At 35.8% G+C, this 20,247-nt stretch overlaps 2 protein-coding genes across 4 annotated transcripts; one reads left to right on the top strand and one right to left on the bottom strand.

Annotated features, from left to right (window-relative positions):
• Nucleotides 1–887: 887 nt before the first annotated feature.
• On the bottom strand, nt 888–10,710 carry LOC110606780 (Fanconi anemia group J protein homolog). Of its 2 annotated transcripts, none has more exons than XM_043953477.1 (28): nt 10,190–10,710; nt 9,806–9,899; nt 9,485–9,560; nt 9,018–9,082; nt 8,889–8,933; nt 8,709–8,809; nt 8,473–8,614; nt 7,906–7,967; nt 7,757–7,830; nt 7,602–7,672; nt 7,401–7,488; nt 7,239–7,311; nt 7,065–7,163; nt 6,779–6,887; nt 6,571–6,664; nt 6,400–6,483; nt 6,147–6,303; nt 5,728–5,927; nt 5,213–5,257; nt 4,930–4,958; nt 4,727–4,848; nt 4,372–4,419; nt 3,727–3,851; nt 3,322–3,617; nt 1,788–2,724; nt 1,586–1,654; nt 1,293–1,403; nt 888–1,209 (listed from the first exon to the last, which is right to left on the bottom strand). In XM_043953477.1, the coding sequence occupies exons 1-28, from the start codon at nt 10,545–10,547 to the stop codon at nt 1,168–1,170; spliced, it is 3,816 nt and encodes a 1,271-aa protein (XP_043809412.1). In that variant the 5' UTR covers nt 10,548–10,710; the 3' UTR covers nt 888–1,167. The 2 variants fall into 2 exon arrangements, with proteins under 2 accessions (XP_043809412.1, XP_043809413.1); XM_043953478.1 differs by having other exon boundaries at nt 7,065–7,160; nt 10,190–10,709.
• Nucleotides 10,711–11,565: 855 nt separating this feature from the next.
• On the top strand, nt 11,566–19,983 carry LOC110606995 (epidermal growth factor receptor substrate 15). 2 transcript variants are annotated; one of them, XM_021746034.2, is made up of 13 exons: nt 11,566–11,844; nt 12,627–13,764; nt 14,068–14,286; nt 14,370–14,590; nt 15,993–16,067; nt 16,748–16,819; nt 16,905–17,003; nt 17,258–17,329; nt 17,404–17,518; nt 17,796–17,864; nt 18,066–18,354; nt 18,467–18,548; nt 19,270–19,983. In XM_021746034.2, the coding sequence occupies exons 1-13, from the start codon at nt 11,698–11,700 to the stop codon at nt 19,684–19,686; spliced, it is 3,015 nt and encodes a 1,004-aa protein (XP_021601726.1). In that variant the 5' UTR covers nt 11,566–11,697; the 3' UTR covers nt 19,687–19,983. The 2 variants fall into 2 exon arrangements, with proteins under 2 accessions (XP_021601726.1, XP_021601725.1); XM_021746033.2 differs by having other exon boundaries at nt 11,567–11,844; nt 18,464–18,548.
• The last annotated feature ends 264 nt before the right edge of the window (nt 19,984–20,247 follow it).

Genomic DNA, 20,247 nt, shown 5'->3' with positions numbered 1-20,247 from the left:
GTACTCAATCAAACTCTTTTGATATTTCTTCATTCACTGAAATTAAAACAAAAAAAAAAAAAAGCAATTGAAGGATTTAATTAGTTAAAAAATCATATACTCTGCATGTGTCATGTGTGGGCTACCACCCTTTCCTCCTTATTTTGTGGCTAACAATAACATTGCTAAAAAGAGGGGTTTTCTTTTCCTCCCAAAATCAAGGAGGAATTTTGAAATTTTAAATTGGGGTTTTAATGTTGGAGATTTCTTCCAAATTTGGGTGTATGGGATCAATCTATAATGGACTCACTGTTTCATAAATCTAACTACCCCTTGAAGAGAAGATATACATGCTTTCATTAGTTTACAAGTCCATCATTGGATGCATGCATGTACACTAGGGTGTATAGAAGAAATTTTTTAATTATACTATAATTTCGTTTATTTCATAAAAAAATACGTTTTATATAATATTCAGAGTCAGAGAGTTCAAAGGCTTGAGAGTAGATTTGAGCAAAGCAGATAGGCAGAGAGGTTAGCAATCAAGTTGCAGTGCATGGCCCAATTTCTGAAACATTGGTTGCAGAACAGAAGAGCGAAAGCAACCAATAGCAAACCATCATCACTCTTCTGCTGAAGAAGAGAAATATCCAAATGGACGAAAACTTGGCACTCATGCTCCTCCATCACTCGCTAAAAGATTTTGATATTCAGAGAAGATATTTCTTATTGTTGGTAGGTACCTTACTCTTTTGATTATGGCATGTAAAGATAATTTACCTTCGTCAAGCCTAATTCCAACCGACTCTGCCCCCACAATCATCAATCACCATAAATGCAAAATCAAAGCACCAATTGTCGGAAGCTAACAATTCCCCAAACGTTAAATATCTAAACAATGCCCACTATGGGAGTCGGGACAATTAACTAAACTTTCTCTGTTGAATATCAATTCCTTGTGCCAGTGCTCAACACACAAGGATCTACACGATCAAAACAGCAGTGAAATGAAGCCAGAATCCTGTTATTATACATAATTTACAATGACTTGTTTTTACTGTCACATGCACTTGTGAGTAGACAGACCTGAGCCTATTTTATACTAATAGTAATAATTATCACTCTTAAGTGAAAACAAAAATGGCAAAATTATACATCCAAGCTGGCCATATGCAATGTACAAAGAGTTTACTTTCTGTTCGAAACTTGGCCTCTGTTTGGTAGCCTCAGCTGCAAGGAAAGAAAAAATAAAGTGCATATTTCCCTGGCGGAATCTTATTATTAAAAGTTCAACGCATGCATAAATTTCTCACCTTTGGCCTTGTAGCCCTCCAACCTCCGGAATTCTGCTGTGGGGAATATGAAAATCTACCAATGGAGTTGAAAGCAGAAATTTTATCCACGCCTTGGCTGTCTGGCAAATCCTGCAATTGTACAGAATTATAACTTGACTATTAACACAACAATGAAAGCAAGGCAAACAAACCTTTATTTTTTTTCAACCAGTCAGACGTGTGAATGCATGGTTAGTCCATTGAGATTCTTTGACATGGACACCCACAAAACCATAAAAAAAAAAAAAGAGAAGCTACAACGTCAATAGTACCTTTTCACTTGATTCCCCCATTGCTGATTCAGGATTCTGAATGTCGAGACGATCTAAATAAAACAATATCTGCACATTAAGCAGTAATCAGAAGAATAGGAAGCACGAAAAAATTAACAAAGCAGGACCAATTAAAGAAAATAAAGATGAAACTACGTTTAATTTGCAAAAACATTAGATACAAAATCCCATTAAAATGAACCTTGTTAAGTAATTGAACATTTGATGCATCAGTAGCCATGATTTGCACTCCGAGACAGTTGGAGGTGTTGCAGAAGGGACAAAAGAGAGAATGGAAAACACACCCATCTTCTTCACACCAAACACCCCGTCCTGGCTTATCTTTGATAGTATTATTGCAGAGACGCTGATCTACTGATGTGATATCAGTCATGAGAACAGGTATGCATGTTGATGCATTCTCAGAGCAAGGCTCCAATCCTCCATTCACAAGAGACATTAAGTAAACTTTTGATGATGAAGTCAATGAGCACCTAACATATAGCTGGTTTTCAGAAAGACCCAAGGGGCTATTACAGCGTGAACAAGAAATGAGTAATTTCTGGTCCATGGCAGGATCAGAAGAGATATATGATGGAGCACAATTGCCCACCGGGAGAAATTGGGATGCTCTTGACTTAGTGGACTGGCATTCTGAAGGGTTAGTTGGAAAATCAAATTCGATCTTCCGATTTGCATCTTTATTAGCAACTGTGTTTCTTATGAAACTAACACAGCCAGGAGTTTGAGCGCTGGGAGAATCAGATTTTTCTTCAACAAGGTCAATTAATGGCCAGACCATGCACTTGCTCTTTTTCTGGGTATGAGAATTAACACTCAAATTAAGGGTTGACTCTGCTTCTGGCATCAGGTTGCAGGTGTTTTCAGTGAAGTCTTTTTTGGGAGTCACTTCAGCTAAACACTGGGATTTGCGAACAGCTTTGCTCACATTTGTTGGAGACAAGGGACAGGACGACACTTGATCTATAAACTCAGCAGAGGCCTGAACCATGGTTAAACTAGAGTTCCCATCCTTAGAGAAAGAACTGGACTTGGTTGTGGCTCCAGTGCAGCCCATACCAGGGGTTTCCTTCACAAGGGTTACTTCTGGATAGTCCTGGAAGGATGCCTCAGAGCACCTACAAAAATGCACCTTTTAATCTTGCAAGAGGCATAGTTTCAATAATTAATAGGAAGAAAAGATACTTTGGGCATAACCAAATATTCACCCTATAATCTATATATATATGATTGTATGTATGGATCTCATATACTAGTACATAACATAAAAAGAGTAGCTTTATGCTTTTTTATTTTCCATTACCGTATGTTGTACCAGGAAAGTTAGAAACATTGCCAGATTTATGGACCAAGATTATAATGCAGGAAATTTTGATCGAATTTTTCTTTCACTACATTCAGTTCGTTTTACGAAATGTTGCTCAAATTTCTTTTTGGTATAATCAGAATAACTACATTTATTTTATTTAGCTTCTAACATGTAATATACTAACTGAAGTTTCTTGAGGTTTGTATTTCATTGAACATTCATTCACCATTATGTAGTCAACAGAACCTTGTTGCGCAATAGAATAGTACCCATAGATAAGATATTAGCTGTAATCTTGATCTCACATGTTAGACCTGAAAACTAGACCCTAATGATCATCATACCACAGTATCCGAAGTTGATCTGATCACCTGAAAATGAACTAAAAATCACAAGATACTCTTACCTTGAACTTGAATCTTTCTGAAAGTCACATTCTAGGTCAATAATTTCTCTCTGACTGTCAATGTCCTCATTCATTCGCATAGATGCTTGTCCTTCAACATCATCTTCAAACTTTTCAGGAGAAGTTGCATCGCACTTGGCCAAGGGCACTGGTGTCCCTCCAGAATGATCAGACTTGTTCAACATCTGTTTTTCATTTCGAGCACAAACTTTTACTTGATCACCAGCAGTCATGTTTTTCCCCTTGCTAGTGTCAGAATTCAGCAAGAGATCCACCGTTCTCTTGCCAATGTTGCCCTACAAGCAATTTCAGCCACAGAAACAATATAATGACGTATCATTCATCCACTAACTTGTCTTGGCTATAGGAAAGAAGCTGCTTAGCAACGCAAAAATATTTAGATACCTTGACATCTCTGAAAAAGGACTTCAATCCCTCCAGTGAGGTTTTATAGCTGTCATAGTGGCGAACAGATTTCTTTAACCACTTTGAAATGTATGCTTTATTCTGCTCTTTGTTATAACGCTCATCTGCTTGTGGGAGTCATATAAAAGAAGCCTTATTGACTAGATAGTCGCCTTATTGGCTAGATAGTGAAGGCAATGGTTAAATTGCAACTAAGTTTTCGTTCATTGTAATGATCTGAATGCAATATTGAAATTCCAAATTATCCAAGGCCAGGGTTTTCACAACTGGTTGCAGAGGCTTCACATCAAACTCACTCCAATAAATTTTCAAAAAATGCACTTAGTAGAAACATATTCTTTATCCTTTTTTAAAAAAATGAGAAATATTTTCTCAGTTAAAAAATGTAAGCATAACAAAGAACTTAGATGTAATTGATAACAAGGTGCAGTAGATTCTCCTTGAGGCCTTTCACTGAATAAAAGGGCACTTACTTCAGTAAATCCGGGCAATGCCAAACTAGAAATATGGCCAATGGAATTCTTGCAAATTAATTAGAAGACATTGTTTCATAATAAAGGTAGAGAAACTCATTTCAGATGACATGAAATGATGATTATAAATCAAAGCAATCAAAAGAATTACCTAACAGGATGATGGCTCCATAGTCAAACCTATGCCGTATACAGCGTCCTACATGAATTTAAACAAAGATAATATCACGTGCAAATATAGTATATAACTAGTTAACCCGAATAATACCTCCAAGAAATTGTTATGGTGATGTTAAATTTTTTGAAACAGCATTACAGCCATAGTCTCCACGTTCATAGTAAAATTATAATCTCACCCTTGACCATCTACATTTACACACACACACAATTCTTAAAATTAAATGTAAAAATTTGCTGAGCACAATACATTTGTGGTTAACGTGTGTGTGCATGCATGTATGTCTTTGCACAAGAAACACTAAAATTAACACCAATCATTAGAGTACCTGCAGCTTGATTCAGAGCTCGGAAGGCTTGATGACAGTACCAGTCATTCCCACTTAGAAGTTTTTTGGATGTTTTGTATATGTCGTTGTAGTTCTTCTTTAGACTGACTTGAATATCATGTCTAAGAAGAATTTTGAATCAATAAGCAATTCCAAATTGTAAATTACACTCTCTTCATTAAAAAGCTTTTATAACTTCTTACATGTTTGGAAATGGAATACCAACTACTATCTGAATGTTAAGGGTTTTGAAGTTAAGGATCTCTAGGGGAAAGAGCAACGACAATAAGTACTGAATTAATTGCTTTTACCAACACGAACAGGAAGCACCAAAAAAAAAAAAAAAAGACATTGCACACTCCTTGCCACTTAGTTACGCCTCTAGTAGGAAAATTTTATAGACAATAGGGGCACATATATTGCATAAGATGTTTAAGAAAATATAAATAAAATGGCAAATATAATTCATGTAAAACACAAGGATACGACCACTCGAGCATTATCATCAGAAAAGTCAATTCCTTCAGAAACCTGTAAGAAATAATCCACTAATTGAAAATTGGAAGAAAAAAATCACATAATTTGAAATGAGCATCATTTATTTTTACCAAAAACAACTGCGCCTCGACAATTGTTACTGTAAGGAAACATTTAGATGAGCCAAATATGATAAAAAGTTTTTCATTTCCTTTTGTGGGGAATTTGGGGGGGTATCATTTGTCTCAAGAGCACATCAATAAGATTTCCAGAATTCAATATCAATTATCCAAACAGTATCTGGATAAACAAGACATGTATGGTAATTTGTTCCTTACTATGCAAGTGAATTTGGTTGAAGGAGAACCATCCTAGTGACTAATCCAAGAAAGAATGCCAAATTGATTTACTATTATAATGAGAACTTCCTGACAGAAAATGACGCCCAAAAATGGCTCAGAGATTCTTGGACCAAAACAATCCAATTATCTGATAACTTGCGCTTTTGAAATTAAACAGTTGACCTTTCCCCGGCAAACAGCGAGAAAAGCAGCTCCTCCTTTTTGAGAATTTTCTGTGGGTTCTGCAGCCTTGAAGTGATTTTGGTCTATCTTTTTTATCTTTCTCTTTTTTCCAACAGTATGTTTGGTACGTTGATGAATAGAATCATAATAACCCGTCAAAACGGAGTCAAAATCATCCTCCTGGCTTCCTCTTCTTGGCTCTGCATTAACCAGCACAAAGCGGCATTTTCAAACTAATATAACTCCAAAGAGATATCCAAGAATAAAGAGGTCAAGACATGAATGCCAAATATATAAAATTATGAGAACATAATAAAAAAGGGTTGACCAAAATCCATAGAGACAAAATATTACAGCAATTCATGAGGAATAGTTGTCAAGTATATGATCAAGTACATATAAACAGTAATCAGTCTCACCGACAAACAGGCTCTTTTCCACATTTAGTCGAGACCATTGACCAGTTTCACGCCAACGATTGCACAGTTTTTCCATAAGCTTATAACTTGGGAAGAACACAAGAGAACCAGCTGGGACAACCGTGAAAATATCCTCCAACGTTTTTCCAAGTGCATCCTTCACAATGAGATATAAATAAAATATTATCCGAGTCAAACATGCACAAAATCCATCTAGGATCATCCTATATCAATGATATAATAGATAAGGTACCTGGAAAGCAAACTCATCTGCTGTTTTGTAACTTGCATTCAGTGGATAATTATCAGGACCAGTGGATATTACAGCAGCCCACACCTTATGCAAAAGATTGATAAACCATATATGAAATGAGGAACAAACTAGAATTAGGATCAATAAAGACATAACGATAACAAAGTTTACCTGTGACTCGGTATCAACTACATGCGGTGCTTCCAGACAAGTTCCGAACTGAACTCCCAGCTCAGATGAGAAGGAATTCATTGGTGATAGAGTTCTAAAACATCAGAAATCATACATATATAAGTAATATTCTATACAGAAATTAGTGACCTGTAGGATGTAATTGAACCAAGGACCAGAGAAAAGAATGTTAATGCCTCACGCTTACCCAGAGGTTAAAATGACTGACAAAGAAATATTAGCAATGTCTCCGAAAACAACAGCTGGATTCAAGCACCATAAACTTAAAGTGTGCTTCCAGTCACCAACAGGATTTTCTGCATGTATAATTAGAAAAAAAAATGATAATAATAGGGAAACAATGAAAGAAGGCATCTTTGTTTTCTAATAAATAATGAACCTGCATCCAAAAATTGGGTGACAAATCGCCTATTTTTGAATGATAAATAACTCTATTAAAGTAAATCAAAAGGCAATAATTTTGTGCGACTTACTTCTATCTCTTTTAATAGATCGTTGCAAAGCAAGCTGATAGTCAGATGTGTGACAACCATTTCTTGAGAAGAAATAAGTAAGTGAACAGAATAACCCTGCTTTGAAACTTTCAAAGTCAGTCAGTTTATAATGTTGAATCACTGACCATACAAGCACAGGGCAACGACCTATACCTTCCAACACTATGACTGACATGCCACTTAAATGATCTGTGTCAGATTCCGCATCTGTTGCAGCTTTAATTGCCTTAAACAAAGTAAGATTCAGAAACAGTGTAAATGGTGAAGATCACATAAAGTAACAAGAATCAAACCCAAAAGAATGCAACAAGAAACCTTTGTGGCACAATCCAGCAAGATTGGAAAGCACTGCTGTGAAATATTAGCCTCTTCAAGCTCCCTCAGGGCCTTATCACCGCTCCAACTATAATGCAAAGAAAAATTAGTCACACTTTGACAATAATGTTTAAATTATAATATTGAGCAATTTGTCACAGAAAGTTTATACATATAGATGAACAAATAAAAGGAACTTACCAAGAACAGTAGTGCTGAAATTCACGTTTCTGCAATGTGCTTTTCCTCCGGTTAATCCAACTTAACAAATCCTAAGCATATTTAGCACAAATTATCAACTGGTAAACAAGCGAACGATATTTCAAGCTTCTACTATTGTTAAGTACAGCTATTACCTGTGCCATATCATGTAAGGGTTGGTAAATTGCGGGTTTGAGCATACAGAGTTCCTGTAATTCCATCTGCAATTCTTTGGCAACATGGCAACAGTAAGGAAATAATGATTTAATGATGAAATGAAAAGCTATCAGGTTTTGTAACCTACTATATAAAACCTCTTCTTCAATATCTACACTTCCAGCATCGCGAGCAATGTCTTCTATGTTACTGAAGACCAGGATTTTCAGTAAGAAATAAGACTTGAAACCCAACTTAAAATGTACAAAGAAATCCAGCATCAGTTAGTTACTGAGGATAACATGGCTGGTGATACTGACATGAATCAGATACTAGCTTAGCAGATGTGTAAATATATCATATTCCAAAACCATGGGATACATGCAATTTCTATTGCTTTAAAAGAAAATGCTGAAAATCTCATTTTAAAGGAAATAAAAAGGACTTGTACATTTGCAAACATCATGCTGCCACAAATTGAATATCATAAGTTGCACCTATACACTAGGAAAACTTTAAGGAAAAGAAAAAAAAGCGCTGGCCATATTTGTTCACAGAATGTAAGAGTGGATGCAAGTTCTGAAGGTTTAGTAGATATTGCTCAAATAAGTAACAACAATAAATTTATATACACAATATGATTAACAAAGAATATGTAAACTTGTTAAATTCTTTGTTTTTCTGAGCACTTTTAACAGAAAATTGCAAGACATACTGGGCTTCATCAAGAATAATAATGGCTTCTTTAATGTCTACATCCATTGCTCCTCGGATGACTGGATTAATTATATAGCTGTATGGGCAGAAAATTAACTGTGCATCATCTGCCATTGAGCGAGCTGCATAGTATGAACAACCTGGAAAAGAAAAGAAATGCATATATGATATTGAATGGCAATTAAGTGTTTGGAACATATTGTGCAACAAGATTCTTAAGAGTACAACACAAACCTTTAACAACTTTTCCAACTTTAACAAGATCTTCAATATCGTGGACCTCATGGCAACCTCCACTTTGAAGTGATGGATGAGCTTTGACCTTATTTGCATTTCTGATTGCAGAAAGTAATTTTTCTTTTATGTAAAATAAGATAAATGAATCAATTATATATGGTTTGACAAGTAACTCACTTGAATTGTGAGCACCCAGCATCTGGATCTTTCAAGAGTAGTTTGCTGAAAATTTTCAAAAGCAAATTTCAGGTAGAGAAAAAGGATATAATCTACATACGAATGGGCCATTTAACATTAAAAGTGTACCATTCTTCATCAATATTCTCTCCCCCACGTACATGTGCATTTGTGCAGTAATGTTTTCTTGAAGCCTGGAAAGCAAATAAATGACATCTAAATTTGAGAAAATATAATTAATATAATCTTTGAAACTCGGATATTTAATGAGGGTGATTTTCAGACACCATAAGAACATCTCATCTAGAAACTTATATATGTGTATGCACCCAAATGTGAGTATTAAATTATTTTTCACCTAAAAAATAACGAGTCAAGTTAGTTAAAAATTATAAATACCATCATAAAACCACGATATGATGTCGAATTTAATTAAAGCATAATTTCTAACGTTACAATTTCTTCGAAAGCAAGAGGAACATAAATAACTGGTAAATGAGACCAAATAAACTTCAAGTCAAGTGCAAACTAATTAATGAACGCCTCATAGTCAGACATAGAAAAGTACAGTACTTTATGGAAAGGAATAAACCTACCAACACTGCCATTGGCACCCGATATGCCGTTTTCCGATATTCGCGGATCACTTGAGAAATCTGTGAATGCGTCCTCCTTTAATGAACCATAGACAGCAGCAGAGAAGAAATTTTGATCAACTATTGCGGCATGTTATTAAATAACTTTATCTCCAGGTGAATTTAAAAGAGAATTTAACATATTACGCGAAAAATTTAACATCAGAAACATATAAGGAGCATGAGATGTATCGACTATCAATACAAAGAACAATGAGATTTCATTACCCAGAAGAAGATAGCGAGACATTTATGGTGTTAATTAAAGATTGGAAAACTTACGATGAGTAAAATATGGTGGGTGCAACCTTTTTCTTCTGACTTTTGTTAACTGCTACAGATTGGGGTGGCTCTGCATTCCCAGAAGGTGGAATACCTATGGAAAATCAAATGTTAGCCTGACTGATCGGTACAGAGTTCCAAATAAGTACCTAGATTAATTTAATTAAATTAAAATCCATGTCCCTTTTCGTCGCCTAAAAGAAAGCAATCAATAACATAAATAAAAATTAAGAATTTGGTTTCCTTTTCACTCCCACTTAGTTTTATGTGTAAGAATGGGTAAGACTAACAGAAAACTATCGTTACTCTCCGGTCGTTATACATCAACTGTTACTTTAGGGAAAAAATGTTATGGTTTAACACAATGATCAGTCTCCAGCTTACTTGAAGGCTGTGTCTCCGGAATAAATCCACCGCCATGGGCCAGAGGATCGGACATTGCCTCGGGATTGGGTTTTTGATGAGACTGATTGGCTTGCTGTTGTTTGGACGTGTAGTTCTGTTGCCACGCGAGAGTGGAGCAAAGAAGAGAGAGGGATTTCCCTGTACCAGTAGGTGACTCAAGCAGTGCATGGCAATGGCCGTCTTTCTGAGCTCGATCGAGGGTAGAAATGACCCTTCCCATGAAAGCGAGCTGCGTTCCATACGGTTGATACGGAAATTCCACTTTGATTCCACCGATGTGATATACATTTTTAGTTTTAGGGTTTGGTTTCTTGCTTTCGGGAGTTGCAGAGACCATTATCGTGCGATTCGGTGGAGGTTTTTGGAAACACGGAAAGAGGACAATGAACAAAAGAAGAGCTGGCGACGGAGAGAAATTAGAAATGTAATAAAGTGGATACTGTGATTTTGGCGGGAAATTTTGAGTTTACGCGGTCTCTTGTTTTTTCACTGCGTGTTGATCCTTGTTTGGGCAAGAAAAGGCGGGAGAGGGAGGAAGATATATGGACAGGAGGGAAGGAAAGGTGGGGGAAGAGAAAGTTATCTTTAAATTAATTAAATTTTCGGATTAATTTCATAATATTAAATTGATTTAGCTCTGTTAAATTGGAAAAAAAAAGAAAAAGAAAAAAAAATTATTAACTAAATCAATGACGCATATAATCTAGCAAGTAAATTAATAATTGGATAAATGGTTAACGGAAAATAAACTGATGAACTAATTTAAAAATCATAAATTAAATTCAATATTGTATAATGAATTCACATGAAAAACTTCAAATAAATTAATTTATTTATGCTTTAAAAAAAAAATTAATTTATTTAAAACATTATTTATAAAGTCTTCGTCTCACTAAATTGTTCACGGAGAATTTTAATGAACCACTTTGTTATTCCACTGGTACACAATCAAGATTAATTGGAAAGCTAGCTTATGAATTAGCAAAACCAAACTTGCATCTCGTTTTTTTATTTATTTGTTTTTTAATAGCATCTGGGTATGAAGTAGTCCATATATTTAAGTTTTGTAGAGTTAATAATGTTAGAAAACATACTTAAGACTAGTCCATATATTTATTTAGCGAATGCATTCGAGTACCACATATGATTTTTTTTTATTTGTTTAAAATTGTATATTTCAAATGCTATTTAAGATATTTAGACCAAAAATGCCATTTTAGTTCCTAAACTAGATGATTTTCATGATTCAAATAATTCTCATAAAAAAGCAATTCAATGGTGCGTAATAATAGGAAATTAGATATATATATATATATATTTTAACCAGAGGAAATTAGGTAACTATACAATAGCAACATATTTTTTAATCGAAAATAAATATTTCGCCATTGTGGGGCTAATAGCATAATACCAATTACCAAACCTGTGCTGCAACTCCTAGGGAGATCTAATCTGAGGATTTAGCCAGTTAACGATATCGCCTGGAGATGGCGGGACAAACTCAACTACCTAACATGGATCAATTCGAAGCTTACTTCAGGAGAGCTGATTTAGATGGAGATGGCAGGATCAGTGGAGCTGAAGCTGTTTTTTTTCTTCAAGGAGCCAATTTGCCCAAACAAGTTCTTGCTCAGGTGCTTTATCATTTCAACCTTTGATTTTATTTTTTCTTTTTAAATTTTCAGTTTGCTTGTTTCGCATTTCAAATGATTGTTCTACGTGCTTCCTCGCGTCAGTTGGAATCTTGATCAAATTTAGGTCAAAGATGTATTTCCGCAAATTATCACCGGTTATGATATGTCTAAATCTGAAAATTTTGTTTGACCCAACTCAATTACTTAATTTTGGCTATCAGCGGTTCGGTGCTTATTTTCGATGTAAATTTCTTTGAAGAGCTTCAAGGATATGAAATTTGGAACGCCCAAAAGCGTTATGAATTATTTATTCTCAAAGGCTTGAAAATAGAACTTACTGCCAGTTGTATAGTTTGTTGTTCTTAATGGATAGCTAGTGTTTTCCATTTATCACTAGACTGGTTGCCTTTTGATAACCTATGTATCAGAATATAGATTCCATGTTCATGGATATATGAAAAGCAAAAAGGTGAATGATTCTATCGCTTAACACATTACTAATTTAAGTGAATGAATTGTTTAACAAGGTTCTGATTTGCACCGGTGGCTTTTATGTTCGCATTTGTAGAGAATTGGGTCATTGGTGGTTTTATGGCATTTCTTTTGGTAGACTGATGATTGATACAGGATGATAGGACCTTCAATTATGTGTGTATAAGTATCAGATTTCTTTTCCCAGCTATATTTTTCTCTTTATGGGAAGGAAGAACCAAAGTAATGCATCATGTTATGGTGCATGCTAATCATTTCTCCCTTCTATCATTTTCTCTATGTGGTTGCAGATCTGGACACATGCTGATCAGAGTCGTAGTGGTTTCCTCAGTCGTACTGAATTTTATAATGCTCTCAAACTTGTGACAGTTGCACAGAGTAAAAGAGAATTGACACCAGATATTGTCAAGGCAGCATTATATGGCCCTGCTGCAGCTAAAATTCCACCACCAAAAATTACTCTTCCGGCCACTCCTGTTCAACAGGCAAACCCAATGGGTGCTGCATCTGCCCCACAGATGGGTTTAGTTGCCCCAACATCATCTCAGAATCTTGGCTTTAGAGGGCCAGGAGTTCCAAATGCTAGCATGAACCAGCATTACTTTCCTTCTCAACAGAGTCAGTCAATGAGACCACCTCAGGCCACCCTTCCTGGAACTGCTTCCCGTCCCACTCAGGGCATTATTAGTCCAGAATTTTCTAGAGGTGGTAGTGTGGTGGGTCATTCTCAGGCTATGGCTACTAGCACTGCATCTGGTTCCCCTCAAGCCATTCCCAGTTCTACTTCTTGTCCTGCCACTCCAAACTCAAACATCTCAACCAGTTGGATTAGTGGAAAGACTAGTGCAGCTTTGACTGGCCCTCCATCCACACCCAGTGCTACTATGCAGCCACAAACTCAAGTTTCTATGTTTTCCCAACCAACTTCTAATGATTCTAAAGCTTTAGTTGTTTCTGGAAATGGGTTTGCAACTGACTCGTCTTTTGGAGGTGATGTGTTTTCTGCACTCTCATCAACTGGAAAAAAGGAAACTTCCATGCCTGCTTATTCTTCTAGTGGTCCACCAGCCTTAGCAACTGCAGTTCCAGCTTCTAGTGGAGGTCACCTTGCTGTTAAGTCCAACTCACTTGACTCACTTCAGAGTGCTTTTGCCATGCAACCTCTAGGTGGTCAGCTTCAACGAGCTCAATCGCTCCCAACATCGGATCAACAAGTTTCCGCTTCAAGTTCTTCCTCAATCACATCCCCTAGCATCCCAGTTGGAGTTGGAAACTCATCTGATAATTCACAGATTCCTTGGCCAAAGATGAAACCATCAGATGTTCAGAAATATACTAAAGTGTTTATGGAAGTAGATACGGATAGAGATGGAAGAATCACTGGTGAGCAGGCACGTAATCTATTTTTGAGTTGGAGGCTACCACGAGGTATGGATTTCTATTTTTCATATGGCTTTGGGCTTTATGCTCTCTTTCTCTCTCTCCCTCTCTTATTGGCTCGAACGAAGTAATAATTCATGGAAAATTAACCTAGTAGGTGTTTTCTATAGGATGATGATGGTGATGATTTTCAATACCCCATAATTTGATTTATAGGAGATAACTTTGTTGGTATACTTGTATTTTTCTTGTGTTATTGCATTCCAGCCTTGTGTATTCTTTGTTTTTCCTTTGTCATTGCTTATGCTTAATGAGTCTATTTGCCTTTTTTTTTCCTTTTTCTTTTTCTAGAGGTTTTAAAGCAGGTCTGGGACTTATCTGATCAGGATAACGATAGTATGCTTTCTTTGAGGGAGTTCTGCTTTGCTCTTTATTTGATGGAGCGGTACAGGGAAGGTTGCCCTCTTCCAGCATCACTTCCAAGGAATGTTATGTTAGATGAGACACTTTTGTCCATGACAGGTCAACCAAAAGTTGCTTATGGAAATGTAGCATGGGGTCAAAGTCCTGGTATAGATTTTGCTTGTTCTCTTATTTCTGTTTCTTGCTGTACCTATAAATTTTTGAAGTTCCCATCCTGTCTTCATCATCAGGTTTTGGACAATTGCCTGGAATGGGTACTCAACCAATAGCTCCTGCAACTGGTTTGAGGCCACCAGTTCCAGTGACTGGACCCCGGGCTCTGCCTGATGGTGCAACAGCATCTAATCAGCAGAACGCAAGAGCACCCATTTTGGAGGATTCCTTTCTGAACAAAAGTGATGGTGGAGAGCAGAACTCAACTCCTCAGGATGGAACGGCCTCAGATAAAAAGGCATAATTCTCTTTCTTCTTTTGCTCTTATATATTGTTTGATTGATGTGGAATTTTTATTTCTTAGAGGTTTTTTACATTCTAAAATCATATGTAGACCGTTTTAACTTGAGTGTGAGAACTAATTTTTTTCAGCCCTTCTAATAGAGAGTGCAGAGGAGCATGAATGCATGATTTGTGTGACTTCTTTTTATACAAACTAAAATGGGGCTGAAATATTTATTCATATAATGGCCATGAACAAATAATGCCACTTTGAATTATCTTTCTTGAACTTTGACTTGAATTTCAGTTATTAGTCATGGAGTTGGGTTGGGGTGAAATTTCTGAGTGAATTTATGTACCTGAATCAATATGAATGTGTAGAGTTAGAGTTAGTGTTTTCAGTCTATGGCTAAGAGAGTTATTGTGCTGTAGTCAGCTATTTGTTTCTTGAATGTCTGATTTAGATCTGCTCTTCATGTGATCAAAGTACATTATTGTTTTGTGTAATGGCTGTCCTGTAATCCCACTGTTAGTGGTTTTTACCCTTACACTTTGTTTGGATAAAAAAACGGAAGGGAAAGGAAAATAAGTTCTATTTTTCCTTCTTTATTTTCCCTCTATGTTTGGATAAGTAGAAAATAAAGGAGGATGGAAAGGAACATAAATTTATTTTCTTTTATTTAGAAAAGAAATGAATGGAAAGAAAATAGTTGAAAATACAATTTTATCCTTATTCTATAAATTATTTATAATAAATTTAAAAATATTAAATAATAATACTACCAAACCTATTAAATTTAACATAAAAGATAATTTTACATAATTACGGAATAAAATTAAATATTACAAGAGAATAATTTTTATATAATCATGGAATAAAATTAAAGATTACATGAGAGAATACTTAGAAAAATTATAAATAAAGAAATATTCTATAAAAATAGTTAGCGTGGAACTCAAATATGCTCAAATTTGCTGCTGGATTAGTCATAGCAAATAATCATAAAGAATAGCCTTGCATGCATTTGGTCGCGACGGTGAAGATATGAATAAAAATAAAGGGATAGTTATGTAATTTTCTACTTAATTGTTCACTTTTTCACTTTTACTGTCAACTTTCTCTCCATTTTGGAGGGATAATATGCAATGTAAAATAACCATTATTTTCCCTTCTGTTAGAATTTTTCATTGGTTAACCAAACGGCGGAAAATGTCTTGTCATGCTTATTTTCCACTGGTTATTTTCCATTCCCTCCATTTTCGCCTCATCCAATCACAGCATTATTTTTTATTGTTTTTATTTTTTCCCAAGGACCTCTCATAAAAGCTCATACAGTATTGTTTGCTACCTAATTTCTTAATTTAAAAGGATAAATGCACTTATGGATGATATAAGGACTGCCTTAAATTTATTTCAGGTTGATGAACCAGAAAAGGTGATTTTGGATTCAAAAGAGAAGATTGAGTTTTACCGTACTAAAATGCAAGACCTTGTAAGTAGCTTCTATTACCTAATCTTCACTTTAATTGTTTTCGTCACTGCCCAGTCTTTGTCAATGTTGGGCATGCAACAATGACATGCAAATTTCTGAATTACCAAAAAAGCTTTTGATAACCTAGTTATGCTAGAAAGGCATCATACCTTATTTCTGTTGCTGGTGTTGATATCCTGTGACTGAGAAGCTTATTCACAAAAAAAAATCACCTGAGACTTGAGTGTTTTTGTTTGCAGCATGAGGCTGCACCCCTGCATTGCTTGTTAGTTTAAAAGCTTCCAAGCTAGGAGAAGAAATGAAAATGTTCATATAAAGGCACTAAATATGTGTTCAAGTAGAGATAGACCAGTTTAATTGTCAGAAAGAAACTGTTCTGTTGAAAGCAACACTTACATTTTTTTACTAGCTTGGAAACTTTTAAACTGGTCAATGACTCAATGCTCCACTTGAACACATATCTGCAATAAAATATCTCCTTTGCTAAAAAGGCACTTGTAATTTAATCCTAGACATGAAAATAGTTTTACTTAGCTATTTTTATGTGTTAATTTATTAGTAAGAACCCTAAAGAATTTATTTTTTTAAATATGGTCCTAAACTCTGAAAACTTTAAGGTCTATACTCTATATCCCATTCTTGGACCGTTTTTTTCTAATCTTTTGGTCAATATATGTCAGGTGCTTTATAAAAGCAGATGTGATAATAGGCTAAATGAAATCACTGAAAGGGCCTTGGCAGATAAGCGTGAGGTATTCTTTGAAATATAAGGTTTAGGTAGCTCTTGTCTATCAAGATTTTACTTCTGTTGGCTTCATGTCAATATGTACATAACAGGCAGAGATGCTGGGTAAAAAATATGAAGAGAAGTACAAGCAAGTGGCAGAAGTAGCATCTAAATTAACCATTGAAGAAGCTACATTTCGTGACATTCAGGTAGATATAAATTGGCTTAGGGATTTTTCCAACTGTTTAAGTCCCATGTAGCATTTAACTTTCCTTTTATTTAATAGTTCTCTCTCTCTCTCTATCTGTGTGCATGCTATACATTCTTTAATTAAAAGATTTACTACCACATTTCTCAACCTAAGAGGACAATTATGACATTGTATTGTATTTTAGGACTATATGTTTGTAATTGTTGTGTGAAATCTTACTCCATGATAATTATTTCACCTGTTAATGATTAGGAAAGGAAGTTTGAGTTGAATCAGGCAATTATTAACATGGAACAAGGTGGGAGTGCCGATGGTATTCTTCAGGTATGTTCTCACTATTTAGCTTTGTTGAGTCAATGGAGATTTATTCAACTCTAATCAGTTATTGGCCTGTATAGGTCCGTGCTGATCGTATTCAATCTGATCTTGATGAGCTAATTAAGGCTTTGATTGAACGTTGCAAGAAACATGGGTTAGAGGTTAAGTCAACTGCAATGATTGAGCTTCCTATTGGTACTTTCATTACTTTCCAATGTTTAAAATTTGGACACAGTTCTTTCCTTGTGGATTTTATCATTTTCTGAAACATGTCCTCAAACAATTCAAGAGTAATAGATCGTATTATGCAACTGGCATGTATCTGCATGGATTGCGCTTGTTGTAATAGTGCTTAGCCAGAGCCATGTGAAAAGCCTTGTGTTGTGCATTTTGTACTTTAAGCGTCTTAGTTTTAGTTTCCACCCAGTTCCAAACAAATTGATTACCAAGTTCTCATCTGGTGATTTTTAAGGTTGGCAACCTGGAATTCAAGAAGGAGCAGCTGTTTGGGATGAAGACTGGGATAAGTTCGAAGATGAAGGTGAATTTCTGGCATGGAATCTTTTCTCATGTTTCGTCCTCAAATTTTCTCCCAGCCCCCCTTTTATCCTTTTCTTTCCCCTTCCACCTCTTCTATCCCTTCCTCTCTAATAAATGCCATCAACCATATGCTCTTAAATGAGAATTTGGACAAGTATTGGTAAGGCTTTTTATTTATGTAACATGCCATTGTCCCTTTCAGGATTTGCCAATGACCTCACAATTGATGTGAAAAATGCTTCTGCCACACAAAAAGAGAAAGTGTCACAAGATGGTAGTCTAACCCCTGATTCTTTATCGAATGGTGATGGCAAGTCTGGGAACTTCTTGAGTGGTGGTGAACATGCCCTCAAGGGTGAATCTGCATATACCCACAGTGAAGATGAATTGGCAAGAAGCCCTCAAGGTGGTTCAGCTAGAAGAAATGCCTTAGATAGTCCGTCTTCTGATGTTTTTGCAAAAAGCATAGATCCAGATGCAGAAACACATAGGTATTATGTCCATCCATTTCTGTGTTTTGGGTATCTGTTTCTTGCTTTATTGTGGATCTATGGCTCAAAATTATGGTGGTGACAAACTTTTCTATATTTCTTGCAATAGAAGTTTTGATGAATCTACATGGGGTGCTTTTGACACTCAGGATGATACAGACTCAGTCTGGGGATTTAACCCTGCTAGTACTAAGGTGAGTCTTATCTACCCTTCTCAAAATATAAGGTCTCATTTGTAAATCCATTGTTTTGTTTAGATGTTTAACATGTCATTAGTTTATCAATTCAAAGTTAACATTTATACATTTGTTTAGGTGTTCAACGTGACATTAGGTTTGGTGGATTTGACTACTGGACATTCCTCTAGGTCTTGAACATTTATACCCTAGCTCCTTTGAGCTCTAGGTTTCCAGATTTAACAGTACTGGACACTTAAGCTGTTCATGGATGTCTGCTAGTTTCTAGCATTTGGGTGTAGCATTCACATGCATATCTCTGTACATTCATAGGGTTTAATGAGATCCAGAAATTTCTTCTTTGTTGAGATTGTGGTGTCATGTATTTGAGGAAACTTCTGGTACTGCAAGTGGAAGCAATCTTACAGTTGCCTGACACTAGACTCTTTCATACTTTTAATTAGGCATTCTCGTTGGTGCACCTTGTTTTTAGCTTCAATTAGCGTGATGCACGAGCAGAGTTTTACCATTAAAGATTTCTGCCATCTCTTTTACCCAAAAAAAAAAAGGAATACCGATAGGGTTCAGCAAGCTTTATGGCTGTACATGTGCTGCTATTTTCTTTGTTTGACTATTATTAAGGGTAGTTGCTGATTCATTTAAATAGAGCCACTTGGATTCAAAAGGGATTCGCTGCATGACTTGTATTAACTATTTATATAATTTTATCATCTGGCAGGATTCAGATTCTGATAAGCATAGAGATTTTTTTGGAACTGGTGATTTTGGTGTAAAGCCAATAAGAACGGAATCGCCATCCTCTGAGAGTATTTTTCAGAAAAAGAGTCCATTTTTTGAAGATTCTGTTGCAGGTTCGCCAGTCTCCAGGTTTGGCAACTCCCCAAGATACAGTGAAGCAGGGGATAGCTTTGATAATTTCTCAAGGTTTGATTCCTTCAGCATGCAAGAAAGTGGATTTTCTCCAGGAGAGAAGCTTACGAGGTTTGATTCCATAAGCAGCACAAAAGACTATGGCCATAGTCGTGCCTTCTCATCTTTTGACGACGCAGACCCATTTGGCTCCAGTGGACCATTTAAGGTTTCATCAGACAATCAAACTCCAAAAAGCGGTTCTGGAAGTTGGAATGCTTTCTAGTCGGCAGTCCAATTGTCCATAATATTTTTTTCTCCTTGCCGCTAATTTCCTAGTTTGTTTAGATTATATGTATTTGGCCATTTTTTCCCATCTCCTGTATAGATTGGGTAAAGAGCTGGACTATTGTCAAGTTATTTGGTATGGTTGTGCTCTTTTTTCCTTTTCGGTGGGGTGCGGGTATGGCGAGGCTGGTCTGTTTGTTTGTGTGTGTGTTCCTAACATGCCAAGTTGAAAAATATATTGCTTATGTTTTGGAGTAACAAATTCTGGAAGAGCAACGAGCAATTATTTTTGATCTCTTATGTCTTAACCACAAGTTAAAATGGAGCATTAAAGGCATCCAGTCTTGTTCTTTAGCTTACTATTGCTACCAATGACGTTGCATTATTATGTCTTGATTTATGAATGCAAAATTGCACCTTTCCTTTTTTTTAAAAAAAAAAAAAAAAAAACTTTTTCCAATTAGTTGCTCATTTAAGATTTCGCTCTTAGGTTACTTGCTCTTCATTTTGCAAAGATCAGTAGAAACGTTTTTGCGAAAAAAAAAAATGTTCTCTCGCA

The sequence above is a fragment of the Manihot esculenta genome, chromosome 18, assembly GCF_001659605.2.
Source record: "Manihot esculenta cultivar AM560-2 chromosome 18, M.esculenta_v8, whole genome shotgun sequence".
NCBI lineage: Eukaryota > Viridiplantae > Streptophyta > Magnoliopsida > Malpighiales > Euphorbiaceae > Manihot > Manihot esculenta.
The sequence above is the reverse complement of the archived record's forward strand: the minus strand, read 5'-3'. Positions and strand labels throughout refer to the sequence as shown.